Source organism: Heloderma suspectum, chromosome 17, assembly GCF_057233095.1.
Source record: "Heloderma suspectum isolate Gila_16-S chromosome 17, 16-S_ref, whole genome shotgun sequence".
In the NCBI taxonomy this organism is placed as follows: Eukaryota; Metazoa; Chordata; class Lepidosauria; order Squamata; family Helodermatidae; genus Heloderma; species Heloderma suspectum.
In genome coordinates, this window is record NC_139474.1 from 10325548 (window position 1) to 10346382 (window position 20835).

The 20835-nt window shown below is 47.4% G+C and overlaps 1 protein-coding gene and 1 non-coding gene across 4 annotated transcripts in view; both read left to right on the forward strand.

Annotated features, from left to right (window-relative positions):
- The window catches only part of LOC146334452 (5'-3' exonuclease PLD3-like), a 26291-nt gene extending 16307 nt beyond the window's left edge, over nucleotides 1-9984 (forward strand). For all 3 annotated transcript variants that reach the window (XM_084824253.1, XM_084824252.1, XM_084824254.1), the window contains 5 exons: nucleotides 879-1079; nucleotides 1790-1929; nucleotides 2508-2673; nucleotides 4202-4301; nucleotides 4896-9984. In XM_084824253.1, coding sequence (XP_084680379.1) covers nucleotides 879-1079; nucleotides 1790-1929; nucleotides 2508-2673; nucleotides 4202-4301; nucleotides 4896-5122 — 834 coding nt within the window. In that variant the 3' untranslated portion in view covers nucleotides 5123-9984. The remainder of the gene's footprint in view (nucleotides 1-878; nucleotides 1080-1789; nucleotides 1930-2507; nucleotides 2674-4201; nucleotides 4302-4895) is intronic.
- A 1147-nt stretch (nucleotides 9985-11131) lies between these two features.
- LOC146334453 (U2 spliceosomal RNA) lies at nucleotides 11132-11322 on the forward strand. Its single transcript, XR_014786382.1, has one exon. It is a non-coding gene; the product is annotated as a U2 spliceosomal RNA (small nuclear RNA).
- The last annotated feature ends 9513 nt before the right edge of the window (nucleotides 11323-20835 follow it).

Sequence of the window (20835 nt, forward strand, 5' to 3'; positions counted from 1 at the left end):
TCCCTCAGGGAGTTGCCCTTCTCCCCACCGTGGTCACCAGCTGCTCCTCCTCCTCTCTCTCTCTCCTCCTTCCTTCCTCCCGCCCGCTCACTTGCTTGGCAGGCAGAGAGCCCGGGAGCGAGCAGGCAGCCGCATCTGTCGCTCCTCCATCTCACCACCACCAGAGTGAGAGAAGCATGTGAACACGCAGGTTGCAATGGTGAAGCGGCACAGCGCACTCAAGCTGCGCTTGCAGGAGCTCCTGCCAGCACCAGCTGAATGCGCCACTCCCCTTCCTTGCTGGTACCCCCTTCCGCAGATCGGAGAGAACAAGGGGATTCCTCTCCCCTCCCCATGCCCCTTGTAGCCTCCAGGCCATGGGGTGGGGCTTGGGGAGGGGAGGGCCCACAGAGGGAGCCCCAGCCTCCATGGGCTGGAGGTTCCTCACCCTTGCTTTAGACCCTATGTCGTTTTTCTTCCCTGGGCCTGTTGGGATATGCCGGGGATATGCTGCAACATTTTGTTGCAGGCCCCAACTTGACCTGTTGCTTGCAAAAGGGCTGTCATTAGGCAGGCTGGGGATGTGTGCAAGGAGGGTTTATCTGGTGCAAAACCCTCTGGGAGGTGAAGCCCATCCCAGTGCACATCAAGACTCACTGTCCCTCCCCACCCTGCACTTCAGTCCCTGTCAATGGGAGCTTGGCCAGGGAAGGCAGATTCCTCTCACTCTCTCTGCAACTGTGGTCCAGCTGAGGTTCAAGAAGCTGGCCCTTCAGGGCTGCACTGGTGCACACACCAGGTCCCAGGGGATGAGACGGAGGCCTACTTAAAAGGGAGCATGGCTGGAGCGTCGGAGACCTCTCTTAAGAGTGCTGCTCATCTGCTTCTTTCCATTCCAGGTGAAGGAACTGGGTGCTGTGCTGTACAACTGCAGCTGCCTGGCTCGGGACCTGCACCGGATCTTTGCCATCTACCGCATGCTGGGAGAAGAGGGGGCTTCCATCCCGGCAGCATGGCCAGCCAGCCTTGCGGCTGAGTCCAGCCTGAGCCACCCCCTGAAGCTGCAGCTCAATGGCACCGACGCAGAGCTGTACATTTCCGTAAGCCTTGCTGCTGCTTCGCGCTCCCTCCTTCCCTGGAGTGGGAGCATGAAGTTGAGATAGAACTGGTGGAGCAAGCAGATGCCAAGGCTGGTCACGCTCGTCTTTAAAGCAGTTGTGGGCAATCTCTTTGAGCCCGATGGCTGAATTCCATTTCAGACAAGCTTTTGGTGGCTGCATCCCAGTAGTGGGCAGGGCCAAAGGCAAAAGGGGGCAGGGCCAAAATACTAAAACTACCAGCATATTGTAGCTTAGAGCTCTTAGAAACTTTTGGCAGCGTATGATAAGGTTTTTAATTGGGTCCTGGGATTTCTTATTGTTGATCATTATAGTCGTATGAATACTCGGTTGTTAGTCTTTCTATCTTGTGTGTGTGTGTTTTTATATGTTTGTATGTAAATGGTTTTTATATTAGGTACAATATTGTATTTTTAAACTTTGTAAATCACCCAGAGAGCTTTGGCTATTGCGCAGTATAGAAATGTAATGAAATTAAATGCAACTAAGCCTTCAACCTTTTAGAACGGGGGAAAAAACTGCACAAAAGCCAGGAAACTGCCAAATGCTTAGGGTTTGGGGGTGTGGCCACCTGGTGGATTCTGGAGGGGTGGATTTGGCCCCCCGGCTTATAGTTGCCCACCCCTGGCCTGGAGGGTGGAAATGGCTGGTCCCTTCTCATGCTCTTTGACACTGCAATTCTCTGGTTCTAGAGCTCCCCGCCAGCCCTGTGCTCCAAGGGACGAACCTCTGATCTCTCCGCCATCATAAGCACCATTGAGGATGCGGAAGACTTCATCTACATTGCCGTAATGGACTACGAGCCTCAGTGTTCGTTCTGCAAGCCCAAAAGGTGAGAGTTTTTTTCCTTTCTTTTTAAGTACCTTCTGCCTTTCCGCACAGTTGATATCCAAGGTGGCTTATCATCGTTGAATGAAATACTAATCAAATTTGCATTTGAAAATTACACACAAGAGTCCGAACCAAGCACCGGCGCTAAAGCATTGAGAAGCCTTTCCTAATTCATTGAAGAATTTTAGGAATGTTCCAATTACAGAAACAAACACACACAAAGAAATTTACATCACATTTACATCTAGTTGTTGACAGAGAGTAGTATAAATTTTTTCCTCTCTTTCCTTTACAGGCTTCATAATAACAAATTCTATTTACGGCGCAATCCGATGCATGTGTAGATAGGGAAAAAGGCCTACAACTCCCAGCATGGCTGGCTGGGGCATGCTTGGTGTTGCTGACCTTTTTTCTGTCTAAACATGGATAGGATTGCGCCTGTAGTCTCTCTTCCATATTCTGAGGAAAGGCTTCGATGTCTGCGCATCCTGTTTCCAACAGCAGGCAGAGGACACGAAATGAAGGACTGCTCCTCCTGTCTACAATAATAACACTCTTATGTTTGGCCCGCCCTCATAGGTTCTGGCCGGTCATCGACGATGCTTTGCGCACGGCGGCCTGCGACCGCAGAGTGAAGGTGCGCCTCCTCATCAGCTGCTGGCCGCACTCCAAGCCAGCCATGTTCGTCTTCCTGGAGTCGCTCCACGTCCTTAGCCACGAGCCCCTGCATTGCCCCATTGAGGTGGTGAGTCCTGGAACCACAGAATGAGCTGCAGGCTGCTAATCTTTGGCTCAGAGCCCTGAGAAAGCAGCGCTGTGTGTGTGCTGCGTGACATCCCCAGGCGCTGCTGCCAGTCACAACTGAAAAGTGGGCTGGATGGATCGGTGGTTTGACCTGGGATAAGGCAGCTTCTTGTGTATATGTATTAGCGGGAGGGGGCGTAGCTCAGCAGTAGAGCGCCTGCTTCGGATGCAGGAGGTCCCAGGTTCAATCCCTCACATCTCCAGGTAGGGCTGGTGCAGACAGAAGCCCTGGAGAGCTGCTGCCACTCGGAGTACACCATAGCGTGTTAGAGACAGGGCCGTTGGTTCAGTTCCTCAGCACTGCATCTTCATCTTGAAAGGTGGTGATGGTGGACCATACATAGAACGGATATGATGCTTTCTGAAATGGGAAGTCTTGAGTTCAGGATCCTGCCTCGAGCCATGAACTCACTGATGCCCCTCAAGCTGTATCTCTCAGCCTTAGCTGTCCTGTCCCCACCCTCCCACCCCGGCCCCGGCCCCTGCCCACAAACACACAATTTGCAATGCAGATAACTGACCTACCTTACAGGGTTGCTGTAAGGATTACTAAGAGCTTTTCTACATGAGGCATTTATTGTGCACAGGTGATTCCTCACTCATGGAAGTTTGCAGGTGGTTTAGACAATGTCGTCATCCTCCAGGGCCACTCCTGTGCTTGGCAAGCGTTTTTGCGGGGATTTTTTATTAAGGGAAAGTCAGCATTTTGGGGAACGGCGGAATGAAATGCTAGTGTAGTTGTGCAATTCCGCTATACCACAACACCACCTAGAGGTTATGTAGTGGAACATATAGAAAGGCAGAGAAGGAAAACCTTGGGAAAAATTGTTTGTAGAGGATTCGATCTTAATCCCACAAAGAATCTGGAAGCAGAAGCCATGGTAAAGTAGAAGGTTAAAAGCCTCATCTAGAAAGCCCTGAGATCATGTAAGTCAGCTGCTTTATAGACTTCTGAAACCTTCTATAGATGCTAAGCTGGAAGTATGAAGAAGTGTCTGTTTATTATTTATTACTTAAAAAAAAACATCCCACCCATCCTCCAGAAAGCACAGGATGGTGTACATGGTTCTTTCCCCCCATTTATCCTCACAATAACTCTGCAAAGTAGGCTAGGCAGAGAGAGAGAGTGCAAATATGACTGGCCCACCTAGTGACCTTCATGGTGGAGTGAGGATTTGAACTTCGGTCTCTTCTCTTGGTCTTAGTTCAATGCTCTAACCTAATCTCGCACCCTCCAGATGTGTTGGACTACAACTCTCGTCTCCCTGGCAGTGATAATGGGAGTTGTAGTCCAACACATCTGGAGGGTACCAGATTGGGAAGGCTGCTCTAGCCTCTACACCATGCAGTACCCACCTCAAGATGGGTTTAGTAGTCAGTTCCTGAAGAAGCTAATGGAGCAATTGCCCACTCCCTCTTTGGATTGAGAGCACAAAGTGGCAACTTTTTGGGTTTTGTTTTCTTTCCAGAAACTCTTTGTTGTTCCCTCGGAGGGGGAGCAACCGCCAATCCCTTACGCCCACGTGAATCACAACAAATACATGGTGACTGACCGAGTTGCCTACATTGGTACGTAGGCCTTGTCCGTGTTTTCTCTTTCCCCCTCCTCCCCCTCCCACTAGTTCACTCTCTGGACGGCCAGGACTTCCCTTCCAACACCATTGGTTTGCCTGGCAGGCAACGCAAATCCTCAGTCCAGCCTGCCGATAATCCCGCTGCCACCTCTGGGCTGCTTCCTACACTCACACCTTGTTTGCAAGCCGCGCACTTGTCATTTCCACTTTTTATTAACAACACAGGAATGCCCTGTTCCTGGGTTGTTTCATGATGTGCAGACCTGGGAAACACTGGGATGTTTATGGGTTAAACAGCCCCGAGTTAACCCAACAATCACCCATGTTCTGTTGTGGGCTTAACTCTGGGTTGTTTAACCCATAAACAACCCAGAGTTTCTGGGTTCGCATGTCATGAAACAATCCAGGAATGGGGCGTTCCTGAGTTGTTCATTAAAAGTGGAAAGGATGAGCGTGCAGCTTGCACACTCTGCTTGTCCCTGCAATTCCTGGGTTAAACAACGCAGGGACTGCTGCCGTGACGTGTGAACCGGGTCTCAGAATTGTGCAGGAAGCCCTTTAACCCACTGTGCTTTTTCACCATCTCCAGGTACTTCCAACTGGTCTGAAGATTATTTTGTCAACACCACTGGCGTGGGGCTGGTCGTCAGGCAGAATGAGGCTGTCTCGGGAGCCCCGGGACACAGCCTGCGCCGTCAAATGGAGGATGTCTTCCTCCGGGACTGGAACTCTCCCCACGTGAAGTCGCTCAGCAGGCACCGAGAGTGTGCCAAGGAAGGGCAGAGTGGGCAACCCTACCAGGAGAAAGGGTCCTAGGCCCAGCCTCGCTCCGACCCTTGAACCCGGAAGCACTCCATTAAACATTTTCCAGTGTAGATGCTCTCTCTCGTGGGCTTCCCTCCACCAGTTAGTTGGACTGCTGACCTGCTCCAGCAAGACTCTCCTTCTGTCCTTAAGCTGCCGCTGGTCCTGTGGATGGAACATAGCCACAGAATGAACTACTGTAGCCGCTGACGTAGCGATTTGAACACTGGTTCTGCGGTGCTCTAGAGCAAGGAGGGGGAACGCCTGGTCTTCCAGATGTTGTTGGACTTCAGCTCCCATCAGCGCTCACCCTTGGCTATGCTGGCAAGGGCTGATGGGAGCTGCAGTCCAGGAACACCTGGAAGTCAAGACGTTCCTTGCTCCTACGCTCCTCCCAGCAAAAACGTGAACTCAGGAAGGGGGTGGGGGCAGGGAAGGGAATTGTAAACATTTCCCAGCTAGCCTGGTGCTCTCCGGGTGTTTTTGGACTTCAGCTCCCATCAGCCCCAGCCCACATGGCTCCAGTGGTCACGAGTGCTGGAGCTGTAGTCCAAAACACCTGGACGGCACAAGGTTGGGGAAGTCTCATTAAAAAGGACAAAAGTTTAAACAAGTCCTGCCCTCTTCAGTGACAGAACAAGAACTTAGTCATGTCTAACTTAAGTCCCATTCATTCCAATGGGTCTACTCTAAGTAGGACTTATGTTGGATTTTACCCTGTCTCCTCCATGGTCTGCCTGACAGCCCATCAGATATTGGAAGGCCACTATCACGTCTTCCCTTGATCTTCTCATCTCCAGGCTAAAACCTACCCAGCGCTTCCAACTGTTCCTTGCAGGACTTAGTTTCATGACTCCCCACCATCCTGGATGTTCTCCTCTGGCCACTCTCCATGTGGTGCCCAGAACACTGTGAGGTTTTCTACATGAGGCATTTATTGTGCGCTCGTGATGTCTTATTCACTGTTGTTTACGGGTTCCTTCGTCAGCCTCCAGTTTCGCTTCTGTTTTTTAAGAGCACTTTCCCAGGTTTTTTTAGAGGGGACAAAATGAGTTATTTCTTAAAGTGAAAGAAAAGGTAGTTCCCTATTTGTGTACGTGCGCTATTCTGCTGTAGCACAGCAGCACCTAGAGGCTATGTAGCGGAAAAGCAGGAGAGGAAAAGCTTTTGTGTATTGCTTGGAGCTCAATTCTGCAAGGAAACTGAAAGCAGATACAGCGATGAACAGCCTCGTGTAGAAAAGCTCTGTGTGCATGCAGTTACAGGAGTGTGCCCTAGAGATGAGATGCATTTGCGCCCCACTCGTAGGTTTAATGATTAAGAGTCCGGGAGCGGTGGTGAGGGCGGCCTGAACCCTGAAGGCTGCCAACAGCGCTAGCAATCCTCACACTCGTCAAAAATGTTAACAAGGTACCGCCCAAGCAAGGTCAAAATGATGACACTGGGACAGGTATCGGTAAATAGTGGCAAATAGAAACGGAGCGTACAATGAAAGGTATTGTTTGATTATCCCTGTATACGAAAAATAGATGAAAAAGGAGAAGAGCTTGGACAGCTTAATCTCCAACCCTGGCTTCTCCGTCTCTTTCGTTAACCTGGAGACCCCCTCAATATTGGCGGAGGCAACCCACAGCTCCTGAGCATTTTGGAAAGGGGATGCAGCCAGATTCATGGCCTATTGGATGTGGCTGCTTTGCTGCGGGGGGGGGGGGGGTATTCCAGGGGCTTGAATGTGTGTGCACGGGTGTGTGCGTGTCTTAAAGGTCTGTTTAGCAATGCAGCTATGTACAGGGCTGCTGCTTTTTTTGCATTCTGTAGCACCGATAAATAAACAAGATCAGTTGGAAAGGAACACACTGGGAAACTGTCCTCAGGGAGCTTTGTTTCAAAGCTCAATTGACCAAAGAGATCTGTTTTACTCAGGGAGTATGTTTGAGATGAAGAATTATGCGCCTTAATCTATATGTGCTTCAAGCAATGGCTAAGGGAGTGCACCTTCATTGAGTGTATGGAATGGGGGCGCGGGGAGGAAGAGGCAATTGCTTTCCTTGGCAGAGTTTATTTTTGATATTGCGGCCATTTTTAATAAAGAAGTGTCAAATGTCAGCGTGTGTGTTTTAATCCTTTGTATATTGCTTGCACGATTTTAATTCAGACAATCCTCCCAGCCACTTTTGATTATGTATGTATGTATGTTTATTTAATTTATTTAAAGACTTATTATCCCATTCCTCAGCCAGAAAAGCTCCGGGAGCGACTTATATACGATCAATCTCTGCCTGCAGGCTGACAGTCTAAACAGACATGACAGAAAAGGGTAAAGGGATGAGGAGGGAAGAGGAAAAATGCAACCGTCCTTTCAGCGGGGCTGGTGCAAATGGCCCTGCTTCCCTTCTCATCTCCCTCTGCTGCACCCTGCCGGAATGGGTGTGGGTGACTGTAAATGTTGATGTTTGCTTTGAAATAATTTTAAAAATAGTCTCATAGGGATAGAAATGGTTTATCTTGCTCATTCTGTTTTGTTGTTTTAAATATTACTTTTGAATACTGAAAGGGGCTTAGAAAGCTCTCCAAGCAAGCAAGCATAATATTAACCACATTGAAAGGGAGAAAAGATGGGGAATAGGAAGAGCAGACCATGTATGCTTCCAGATGAGGCTTTTATTACACCCACTGCCTCATTCAGGGTTTTTTTTTATGGTGAGTCCTGACATGGTCTTCCACTTGTAACCCTCCTGTATTTTCCCCACTGCTCCTTCCATCTTTTTTCTTACTGCAGAAAATCCATCAAGGAAGAAAAAACAGAATAGCTGCACAATGCCTTTGGATTGGTAGCGCTAGCAGCCCATTCAGCCATAAAGTCACCAATCCCTCTTTCTAGCCCACCTCACAGGATTGTCGGATGGTTGAAATAAGGGCCTGGGGTAGCGGGGGGGGAGATGCTTTGTGCCCCATCCTGACCTTCTTGGAGGAAAAGTGGGATAAAAATGACAAACTCTCAACACAATGTGGGAAATCCACTCAAAAGCTCATTAATCAGCTCAAAGCTTTCACTTACTGACTGCTGAAATCTTGCAGCCATAAGGAAAACATTCCCAGTTCTACAGTTTTTGAGCATAAGTGATGCATAATTTTTAGTTCTATGGAACTGAACATTTTTGGAGGGGGAGAAAGAATTGAGACATGCCACAGAAACGAGGACCACTTCTTCAAATACGATGCATTTGGCAGATGGGTTTCCCAGCCCCTCTCAACTGCAGCTGGCAACACCCACTAGGGAAAAAAGCATCAGAAGTTGCCATCAAATCCTCCGGCAAGGCCGTAGCTTTTCTGCACGTCAGCGGGGCCGAAGCGAAGGGCACAGGGTTTGTGGGGTCTGGGGGGACAGACAGACATCTACACACCCACAGTAGATACAAAGGGAAAGTAGTATTTTTCTGATGTGGTACAACAGTGTCCCCGTGTGGCTACATAACCTCATTTCAACTGTAGCCCTTTTTATCATGAGGAAATGTGATAGATCATAGAAACAGGCTTTGGGTGTGTGTGTGAGGCAAGCTGCAGGCCAGCTGGTGCACTCCAGATGTTGTTGGACTCTAACCCACCAACCCCAGGGATGATGGGAACTGGATTCCAACCACATCTGGAGGGCCACCAGTTCCTCAGACCTGAGATTTTTTTTTATCATCAAGGCTTGGGATGTGTCTATATTTTATATTTATTCCCCCCTCCCCGCCAAGGAAGTCCACAAGGAAGGAGGGGAGGAACGCAATAACCCAGCCTTGCTTTGCCTTAAGCTCCATAACAACTATGAGCTTTTCTACACGAGGCAGTAAATCCACTATATTTTCGGTTTCATTGCAGAATTGAGATTCGAGTGCTACACGAGGAGCGTTTCCTTTTCTGCTTTTCAGCTATGTAACCTCTAGGTGGTGCTGTGGTATAATGGAATGGCACAAATTGCACTTTCTTTCATCTTCACAATTAAATGCTGCATTTTCTCTGCTCTAAAAAAAACTCACCCAAAGTGCTGCTTAGACACAGAAGCGAAACTGGGGAGTCATGTCATCATCTAAAGAACCTGTAAGCAACCATGAGTAGGAAATGATGAGTGCATGATAAATACCTTGTATAGGAAAGCCCTATATCATCCAGTACCATTAACAGTCTGGAGGTGGGATCCTCCCCCTGGGCACTCCCCTCCCCAGGGAACCCCACATCCATTCACTTCCCTTCCTCTTCTGCGCCCAGTCCAGCTGTTGAGAGCGAGCAACTGGCGTCACGGGAAGCAAAGCTTTATCCCTCCAGTGATCAGCACCAGGGCCCCTGCTGTGGGGTGGGCCAGGGCAGGCACCCTACCATGCTACCTCCTGACATCCACCCCTCTCATCATTGTATGTCGATGCAAAAGCACAGGGACCGAAATAGAAGCTACTGTGTATTGCTTCAATTGGTGCCCTAGTGGCAGGAAGCAAAGAGAACAAGATTCTCCCTCTTTTGATCATTGCCTATAGCTGTTTGCCTGAATTAAAAATAAAAATGATACTTCTGCTCATGCAGTTATACCCCTTACTTCCATAAAGAAATGCAGGGCATGGACCGGGCCCAGACCTGCTGAACTCCAGCAAAACTGCTCTTTCCTATGCCTTTGGGTCAGAGCATCAGAATTATATTAGTGTAACTTTTCCCAACCTTGTACCGTCAGGCTGAAAGAGATTCCCCAGCCCTGCTCTAAGATCACGACAAGCCTCCTTCCTTCTCAAATACCTTTGCGGATTCGTTCTGATGTGCTCGAGACATACTGACTTAACTTGGGGGGCAGGACTGCATTTTCATTTAGAAAAAATCAATAAAAGGGAAAGGTGCTATAATCATTCAGGATACAGCTGTTCATTCCATGCTCAGATCAAAAGTGTGAAGAGGAGGAGTAAGGATCAAAGGGCTGGAGCAATTCCCCGAAGAGGGAAGGTAAAACAGCTGGGGTTGTTTAGCTTGGAAAAAAGGAGGGTACTGGGAGACATGAGAGAGGTGTACAATATTATGCATCGTGTGGAGAATGTGGATAGGGAGACCTGTTTCCCCCTCTCATATAATACTAGAACCCAATGGGCTCATCTCATGAAGCTGATGGATGGGAGATTCAGGACAGATAAAAGGAAGGACTTTTCCCCACAGCGCATAAACTATGGAATTTGCTACCACAAAATGTAGCGAGGGCCACCAATTTGGATGGCTTTAAAAGGGGGTTAGACAAATTCAGAGAGGAGAAGGCTATCAATGGCTACTGGTCCTGATGACTACATGTTACCTCCAGTATCAGAGGCTGTATGCTGGGGAACATGGGTGGGAGAGTGCTGCTGCACTCCTGTTCTGCTTGCGGGTTTCCTGTGGGCAGCTGGTTGGCCACTGTTTGACCAGAATGCTGGACTAGATGGAGCTTTGGTCTGATCCAGCAGGGCTCTTCTTACGTTCTTGAAGTTTCTTAGACATTTCCTAGTAAAACTAGTTTCAAAGGGAACGTGAGGCCAAAAAAAGTGTTGTGCCTTCATGGTTTACAAAAACTGTGTTTACAGCATTGCATCTTTTGATGGGGAGCACTTTTCTTGTCTGCACCCCTTTCTTAATGATGATGAATGTTGTTTGCACACACTGCTGGGTTTCCGCAGGAAGGCAATCATGTGGGACCTCTGCTGGCAGGCAGGGACTGAACTGTTTTGCAGAGCACGATGGGACAATGGGTAGGTTTATGTAAATATCACACCAACCAGCTGTCAGAGGAACCAGGCTGACAGCGGAGAAATTGACAAGACTGAGAAAACCTACATTTTTTTAGATTAAAATTGCCTATCGGAGGCTGCTAATCTGGATTTTCAAAATAGGAAGGTTGTCAGAGTGCATTCTGTGGAATTTCAACTCTGTTGATTCTGATGTGGCGCTGAGCTCCTTGGAGCCTCGATTTGCTCTTGGACCGCTCAAATACCACTGGAAAGGGGGCCTGCCCTGCCTTGTGCAGCAATCAGCATCGCTTCTCGGCCTTTTGGCTAAGATCAAGTGTAGTATCTGTTCTTATCAGTTTAATATCTGATATGTCCTCTATTTGAGGACTATATATTAAATGGATTTTTGGAACTGGGAGATGGAATAGGGGCTTGCTCCATCCACTCCACGCATCAACCTGGTATTGCAGTACCTCCAGGAATGGTGCACCTCCCCTATGGGGGGAATATTACTGTTTAAAGAAAGATGAAGCATTCAGCACACTTTTTTATTCTACAGTAACCCTATGAACCCCTTCATGGATCACGGCCTTGTTGTGGCGAAGGGGCTTGCGTAATTCAGTGAAGCCATAAGCTATGCCGTGCAGGGCCACCCAAGGCGGACAGGTCATGGCAGAGAGTTCTGACAAAATGTGGTCCACTGGAGAAGGAAATGGCAACCCACTCCAGTATTCTTGCCAAGAAAACCCCATGGAACGTATCACAAGGCTAAAAGATATGACGCCGGAAGATGAGCCCCTCAGGTCGGAAGGTGTCCAATATGCTACTGGGGAAGAGCAGAGGGTATTTCCAAGTAGCGCCAGAAAGAGTGAAGTGGCTGGGCCAAACCCGAAAGGACACTCAGCTGTGGATGTGTCTGGTGGTGAAAAGAAAATCCGATGCTGTAAAGAACAATATTGTTTAGGAACCTGGAATGTCAGATCAATGAATCAAGGTAAGCTGGAGGTGGTCAAACATGAGATGGCAAGATTGAACATCGACATCTTGGGAATCAGCGAACTAAAATGGACAGGCATGGGCGAATTTAATTCAGGTGACCATCATATCTACTATTGTGGGCAAGAATCCCTTAGAAGAAATGGAGTAGCACTCATAGTCAACAAAAGGGTGGGAAAAGCAGTACTGGGGTACAATCTCAAAAATGATAGAATCATCTCAGTACGAATCCAAGGCAAACCATTCAACATCACAGTAATTCAAGTCTATGCCCCAACCACTGAGGCCGAAGAAGCTGAGGTTGATCGGTTCTATGAAGACCTACAACACCTTCTAGAACTAACACCAAAAAAAGATGTCCTCTTCATCATAGGGGATTGGAATGCTAAAGTAGGAAGTCAAGAAATCACCGGGATAACAGGCAGGCATGGCCTTGGTGTACAAAATGAAGCAGGACAAAAGCTAATAGAGTTTTGCCAAGAGAACATGCTGATCATAGCAAACACTCTTTTCCAACAGCACAAGAGGCGACTCTACACATGGACGTCACCAGATGGTCAATATCGAAATCAGATTGATTATGTCCTTTGCAGCCAAAGATGGAGAACCTCCATACAGTCAGTAAAAACAAGACCTGGAGCTGACTGTGGCTCAGATCATGAGCTGCTTCTTGCAAAATTTCGGCTTAAATTGAAGAACGTCGGGAAAACCACTAAACCGTTCAGGTATGACCTAAATCATATCCCTTATGAATATACAGTGGAGGTGAGGAATAGATTTCAGGGATTAGACCTGATAGACAGAGTGCCTGAGGAACTATGGACGGATGTCCGTAACATTGTTCAGGAGGCAGCAACGAAATCCATCCCAAAGAAAAAGAAATGCAAGAAAGCAAAGTGGCTGTCTGATGAGGCTTTACAAGTAGCTCACGAAAGAAGGGAAGCGAAAAGCAAGGGAGAAAGGGGAAGATATACCCAACTGAATGCAGAGTTCCAGAGAATAGCAAGGAGAGACAAGAAGGCCTTCTTAAATGAACAATGCAAAGAAATCGAGGAAAACAGTAGAATGGGAAAGACTAGAGATCTTTTCAAGAAAATCGGAGATCTCAAGGGAACGTTTTGTGCAAAGACGGGCATGATAAAGGACAAAGAAGGCAGGGACCTAACAGAAACAGATGAGATTAAGAAGAGGTGGCAAGAATACACAGAAGAACTATACAGGAAAGATCTGAATGTCCCTGATAGCCATGATAGTGCGGTCACTGAACTTGAGCCGGACATCCTAGAGAGTGAAGTCAAGTGGGCCTTAGGAAGCATTAGTAACAACAAAGCTAGCGGAGATGACAGTATTCCAGCCGAGCTATTTAAAATCCTAAAAGATGATGCTGTTAAAGTGCTGCACTCAATATGCCAACAAATCTGGAACACTCAACAGTGGCCACAAGACTGGAAAAGGTCAGTTTACATTCCAATTCCAAAGAAGGGCAACGCCAAAGAGTGTTCAAACTACCGCACCATTGTGCTCATTTCACATGCCAGCAAGGTGATGCTCAAAATCCTACAAGCTAGGCTTCAGCAGTATGCGAACCGAGAACTACCGGAAGTACAAGCTGGGTTTTGAAGAGGCAGAGGAACTAGAGATCAAATCGCCAACGTTCGCTGGATTATGGAGAAAGCAAGAGAATTCCAGAAAAACGTCTATTTCTGCTTCATTGACTACGCTAAAGCCTTTGATTGTGTGGATCACAACAAACTATGGCAAATTCTTAAAGTGATGGGAGTACCAGACCACCTTACCTGTCTCCTGAGAAACCTGTACGAGGGTCAAGAAGCAACAGTCAGAACCAGACATGGAACAACCGATTGGTTCAAAATTGGGAAAGGAGTATGACAAGGCTGCATATTATCACCCTGCTTATTTAACTTATATGCAGAGTACATCATGAGAAATGCCAGGTTGGATGAATCAGAGGTCGGAATTAAGATTGCTGGGAGAATTATCAACAACCTCCGATATGCAGACGATACCACCCTAATGGCAGAAAGCGAAGAGGATCTCAAGAGCCTCTTGTTGAGGGTGAAAGAGGAGAGTGCAAAAGCTGGTTTGAAACTCAACATTAAAAAAACTAAGATCATGGCATCTGGCCCCATCACTTCCTGGCATATAGAAGGGGAAGAAATGGAAGCAGTGACAGATTTTACTTTCTTGGGCTCCAAGATCACCGCAGACGGTGACTGTAGCCATGAAATTAAAAGACGCTTGCTCCTTGGGAGGAAAGCTATGGCAAACCTAGATAGCATAGTAAGAAGCAGAGACATCACCTTGCCGACAAAGGTCCGTCTAATCAAAGCTATGGTTTTCCCAGTAGTAATGTATGGCTGTGAGAGCTGGACTATAAGGAAGGCTGAGCGCCGAAGAATTGATGCTTTCGAACTGTGGTGCTGGAGAAGACTCTTACGAGTCCCCTGGACTGCAAGGAGGTCAAATCAGTCCATCCTAAAGGAAATCAACCCTGAGTGCTCATTGGAAGGACAGATACTGAAGCTGAAGCTCCAATATTTTGGCCACCTAATGCGAAGAGAAAACTCCCTGGAAAAGACCCTGATGCTGGGAAAGACTGAAGGCAAAAGGAGAAGGGGACGGCAGAGGATGAGATGGCTAGATAGCATCACGGATGCAATGAATATGAACTTGAGCACGCTCCGGGAGAGAGCGCAGGAGAGGAAGGCCTGGCGTGCTATGGTCCATGGGGTCACGAAGAGTCGGACACGACTGAACGACTGAACAACAACAACCCTATGAACCTGTCCATGCTAGAATGGAGCATTCTATTCCTCTTTTTTTGTCCAGTGTTCCACCCACCACTTTGTGCATACACATCTTCAGCTTGCCTACCTAACTGTAGACAAATGTGGCCTTGGATTCTGATCCAGGAGAGGGAATAACCTTACTGAGAGACCCTTCCTTTTCTCTTTTAGTTAGGTTCCCCCAAGGGGAAAATTATGATAGGTTGCCACCACTCACTGGAACTTCTGACACTGCCTAGGGCAGGGGCAGGCAAACTGGTGCCTTCCAGAGGTTTGACTACAACTCCCAGCAGCTCCAGCTAGCATGGCCAATGGTCAGGGATAATAGCAGCTGTAGTTTAATAGCCAGGTTTCCCAGCCGTAGCGTATAGGAAACACCAGGAGGCTGTTACAACCAGAATTTACAGCCAGGAGGTTGCAAATTCCTCCCTGGGAGAGGGAGTGGTTCCAGCATCTTTTAAAGAGGTGGCAATTAGGCCACTCCTGAAAAAGCCTCACCTGGACCCAGAGGATGTTAATAACTATAGGTCAGTGGCTAACGCATCCCCTTCCTGGGCAAGGTGTTCGAGCGGGTGGTTGCAGGACAACTCCAGGTACTCTTGAATGAAACGGATTATCTAGATCCATTTCAACTGGGCTTCAGGTCTGGTTTTGGAACAGAAATGGCCTTGGTTGCCCTGATGGATGGCCTTTGCCAAGAGAGGGACAGGGAGAGTGCAACCCGGTTGATTCTCTTGGACCTCTCGGTGGCTTTTGATACCATAACCCATGGTATCCTTCTGGATAGATTGTCTGGGCTGGGAGCTGGAGGCAGCGGTTCCAGTCCTACTGGCTGATCCAAGAAGGTGGTGCTGGGGGTTATTTGTCAGGTTTCCCGATCCCCCCAGCGCACACACTCAGGCAATCTGACACCAGACACTCAAATCAGTGAGATTTCTTTATTGCAGGAAATCCCACGGCAAAAGCTTAATGGTCACACTCTTCAGAAGTCATATAGCTGATGGTCAATAGCTATAGGGTCTTTGTAATTCCAGAACACTCCAAAGCTAAACACTGCTACCACTGAGATCCCCATCAACGTGGTTTCCCTGTTGCCATCTCCACAGTTCTGAACACAAGGGAAGGGACTCTGGATTCCTGGTGCACCAACTCAGGCAATCCTTTCACAGGGTTCCAAACCCCAGATAAGAAATGGGAATGATTCCTGGAATGACCCCTCAGGCAATCAAGGATAAATTCTTGAAAGGCCTAAACAAAACCACACCCATAGAGAGTCCAACTTTGAATCTTTTGTTGATAACTCCAGGCTACATGTTGAGGCTGATCAAGGGAAGGGCAAACCCAGACATGCAGGATTTAATGACAACTTTTACCACAGGCAAGATTCCTGCAACCTTCACCCCAGCCAAATACATCCACACCAACAACCAGCTCTTGAGTACAGTCTTACTCTGACTCCCAAAGCTCATCCTGTTGTATTTATGACTGCTTGGACAACTTATCTAGGTTTTTACTGCTTGCTTCTATCACCTTCTTCTGGCAAGATGTTAAGGCAGCCTCCTGGCATAACACAGCCCCCCTACATGGTTATCCCACAGAGAAGGTGTAGCATAACATTCAGGCTTTAGCTATGCAGATTCTCCTCAGCTTTCTCCTGATCCTTCTAAAACACCACCCACCAAACACCAGACTTTCTTCCTCACTACCAGAGACTGACTAACTCCAAGGATAGGATCCAATGGGGGCCATACACATGTGGCTCCTGCCGTTGGTGGCCATAATGTAGCGCTTCCAAGGGCAAGCCCTAAACAATGAGTTTGTATTCTCCTGCTATCTTTTTGCACAAGAGACATCCTGACTGCTAATCCATATTCTCTGTGGCCACTTTGGGGATACTTCTGGATTGATGGATAGGACAGAAGCCCTATTGATATTATGTATATTTCCTGCCTTGGGTTTCCATTAGTTGGTTTTACATTATCTCCCAAGAGTCAATTATGGCTCATTGCAGGTGAAAGTGTGTTCAAAAGGAGGCTGAAAAGGGTCCCTATTGTCATAATCCTGGTTGCAGGATTGGGTATCTGGCAATAGAAGCAAAAAACAGGGGGCATGGCGTGGAGGAATGGCAGCTGACAGAGGTACAAAACAGCACTATTAATCTTTAGCCTCAGTCAACAGGAGCTGGGGTTAGGTGGGGCCGGTCCTACTATTAGGCAAAGTGTAGTGGCAGATGGTGAGGAGTGGAGAAGGCGGTGAAATATTGGAGGACAGAGCTGTGTGTGCAACATGGGCAGCACTGCACCCCCAAGCTAGTCTACTGCTCCCAGGTGCCATGGAAGATCCTGGCCCAATGCCAATATCAAAGTAAGATTGAACAGCCAGTCTGATCACCTTCTGTGACAGGTGCCATCTTGTCCTTCGCCTCATGCAGCAAAATGTCTTGGGCTGGCTATGCGCTTGGAGTTTCCCTATATGCATCTTACTTAGTTTTTCTGAGACAAGGAAGACTGGTCAATACAGTGGAACAACGTAGCTGAGTCATACTGCATTTCACAGGTGTCCCCGCAGTGCTAGAGGATGGGCATCAGAATGCAGAAATTGCAAATGGGAGGAGCCCCCAAGAAGATGGTGATGAGACTGCATTACACAGGTGTGTCAAATGTGGACCAAATGAACACATAACATACCTCCAGGAAATTACATTACTTTGGTACCAAAGTGTTCAACACCTGATTAAAAAATGTACAGAACTTAAAAGGCTCAACCCACATGCTCAATACCTGACTGAGAGAGTAGCTAACAACAACCCTGCAGAGCAGTCCACTGTAAAAATATTGTGGGGCTGAGACTGGTTTGATCTTCAAGCCTAAAAGACCCCCGAGACATACGAACAAGACAAAGAATGGTAATTGAAACACATTTTCTTCCAAATGGCAACTGGTCATCATTAAATCCAGGTTGCTTATAGCAGCCTTCTCCAAGCAGGTAGCCTCCAGATGTTATAGACTACAACTCCCATCATTCCTAGGTAGACTTGATTGCAACAGGTATGGGAAGGCTGAGTGACCTGAAAAATGTTGGGGCTGTGGTGGACAGCTCAATCACAACGTTGACCAGTGTGCAGCTGCTGTGAAAAGGGCAATTCCATGCGAGGCATAATTAGGAAAGGAATGGAAAATAAAACTGCAAAGTTCATGCTCACCTTATACAAATCTGTGGTACGACCACAACTGGAATACTGTGTACGGTTCTGGTCACTGCACCTCAAAAAGGATATTGTAGAGTTAGAAAGGTTCAGAAAATGGCAACCAAAATGATCGAGGAGTGGGAGTTATGGGACTCTGCTATGGGTCTGGGATGGTTTAACTTAAAGAAAAGCCAAGGGGAGCCATGAAAGAAGTATACAAAATTACATATGGTGTGAAAGAAGTGGATAGGGAGTCATTTTTCTCCCTCATAATACTAGAACCCAGTGGGCTCATCCCATGAAGCTGGTTGGTGGGAGATTCAGGACAGATAAAAGGAAGGGCTTCTTCACACAGCACATACTTACTGTGGAATTTGGTGCCACCTTGAATACCAGCTGCTGGGGAACATTAACAGGATGGTGCTATTGTACTCATGTCCTTTCCATGGGCTGCCCACAGGCAGTTCATTGGCTACAGTCATCAGAATGCCCAAGCATAAAGTGCCTACTGAAGGCACAGGAAACCTTTGGACCTTCACCTACTGCATTTCTAAGACACAGAGCTCCAGGCATGGTGGAAGAAAATAAGCTTTCACCTATAGAAATTTCTACTCCGAACTTCCACCATGCATCAAGCTCTATGTCTAGCAATTAAGTGGCAGGCAGAAATTCAATAGGTGGAGTTGCCCTATTTGTTGGAAGTTCTGGCTGTGTGGAGAACCTGAGGCTTGGAGTGGGGCCTCTACACTAGGGCAAACCCACACCCTTAGGTGCAAGACGAAACAGATCCATGATAACAGAAAAGTAAACAAAACTACATGTAGTTTATTCAAAATAAAACAAGAAAGCTTATTTTAAGAATATTTTACTACTTTTAAGCAAGATTTCTATACCATTACTTTTACTATCAATCAGCCCCACTTAATGCTAACTAAACTTAAGTCAATTCCCCTACCAAGCTCACAGTCTTAACAATGAGGGCTTGAATCAGTCTTCTTTCTGGTCAGGTTTAACTACCACCTGGAGCCTTCTGGGCTGTTCATCTTCTCCTGAAGTTTTCCATCAGGTCCAGCGGCTGCTCAGTCTTCAGACCACTACCATCAGCTCTCGCTCTCTTCCAAAAGCTGCTTTAGGAGTCTTCCTCCCCACTCTAGCAAACCTTCTTCAGCTTCTGCCTCACATGCTTCTCAGCTCAGCCTCCTGGTCTTGCAGCAGCTCTTCCACCACCTGACTGTCTTCTAGCTACCCAGCCTCTCACAAAGCCACTACAAGCTGACTCTTCCTCGGGCAGCTCTCCAGTCAGTCTCCTGATGCTCCACAGCTCCTTATATACACACCAGTCAGTACCCTCCAGCCAATCAGCTGTGGTGTGGCCAACATTCCGTCACCCCACTTCTGTGTAAACTTAGGACCAATAGGCATGTTTAGATTGCTCAGTTATTCTCCAATCGGATGGTGCCAATTTCAGTCCTCCCTTCCCACATAAATAGAGGAAACCTGGCTTCATTTTTATCTCCTGGCGGTAACAGTAACTGCCAATTTGCTAGCGCACTATATCTGCAATGTAACTCCCCTCAAGCATAAACCTCAAGACAAAAAGCATACATTTTTCTTTTACTATTAACCCATCGTGGCCCTCAGTAATTGAAACAAACAGAACAGTTAAACTTTTACCTCAGAGAGTATCAGACTTTGCTCTTCCGCTAGCAAGATCTTGCAGTAAACTAACACGTTATTCATCATCACTTTGGGTGTTTTCCCAACCTTTTTTTATTGAGTTGACTTAATTTTCTATCTGTTACATTTACCACTTGGCTTTTTGCTCTTTTTAGTATCCTGCCATAAACATATCTCCTGCCTTTATAGTCCAGGTGTGAGGAACCTGAGGCCGTCCAGGTGTGGCTAGACTACAACTTTCACCATCCCTAACCAGCTGTTTGGACAAATGACAAACAGAGGTATGGGTTTTCTACAATATTTAAAGGGAGGTCTGGACAGACCCTCTTTAGAAATGTGGCTTGACAAATGGGAATCTGATTGATCTGAGTAATGGAGATATGAAAATGAAATGTTTAAACCACCTACCTGGAAGACCAGCAGGTGGTTCAATGTGGTGTACAAACTACTGGGAGTAAAATTGCAGGGGCTGGGAATGTGCGACCCTCAGATGTTGTTAGGCTCCACTTCTCATCAACCCTGACCATTGGCCAACCTGGGTGTGGTGGATAGGAGCTGGGGTCCAGCAACATCTGGATGGGCACACAGGCTCCCCAGACCTCCTCAAGAGGAACAACAGCCCAGGTAGGTTGCTAAAGTCACAGGGACCCCATCTTCTGTGACATCTCTTGCTCCTGGCTTAAAAGTCAACTTGCCAGAGATGTGAGTTGAATGTCATATTTTTCTCCTTTCTGGTGATATCCTGGCCTCTTCCTGCTTCAGCTAGAGATGTCCTACTTGTGTATTTCCCACAGGCAGCTGGTCGGCCACTGTGTGAACAGAATGCTGGGCTAGATGGACCCTTGGTCTGATGCAGCACAGCTCTTCTTATGTTATTATACTTTGCATTGAAATAACCCTACCATAATCAATAAAGCAAACGATACAAAGTGAGTACGAAAAATATACATCCCAGCCTTGATAATAAAGAATCCCAGGTCTGGGGGAACCTCTTGCCCTCCAGATGTTGTTGGATTCCACTCCCATCATCCCTGGCCATTAGCCATACTGGCTGGGGCAGATGGGAGTTGGAGTCCAAGAACACCTGAAGTGCACCAGGTTGCCTGCTTCCAATGCAAGCCTGTTTCTATCAGGTTCCTTCATAAGAACGAATACAGTTGGAATGAGCTCAAGCAACCACACCGGGGCAATGTTGTGCCACATCAGAAAAATGCTACTTTGCCCTTGCATCTTCTGTGGATGTGAAGATGTCTGTCTCTCCCCCCACTCCCAAACCCTGTGCCCTTCCCTTTGGCCTTGCTGATGTGCAGAAAAGCTACAGTCTTGCCAGAGGTTTTGATA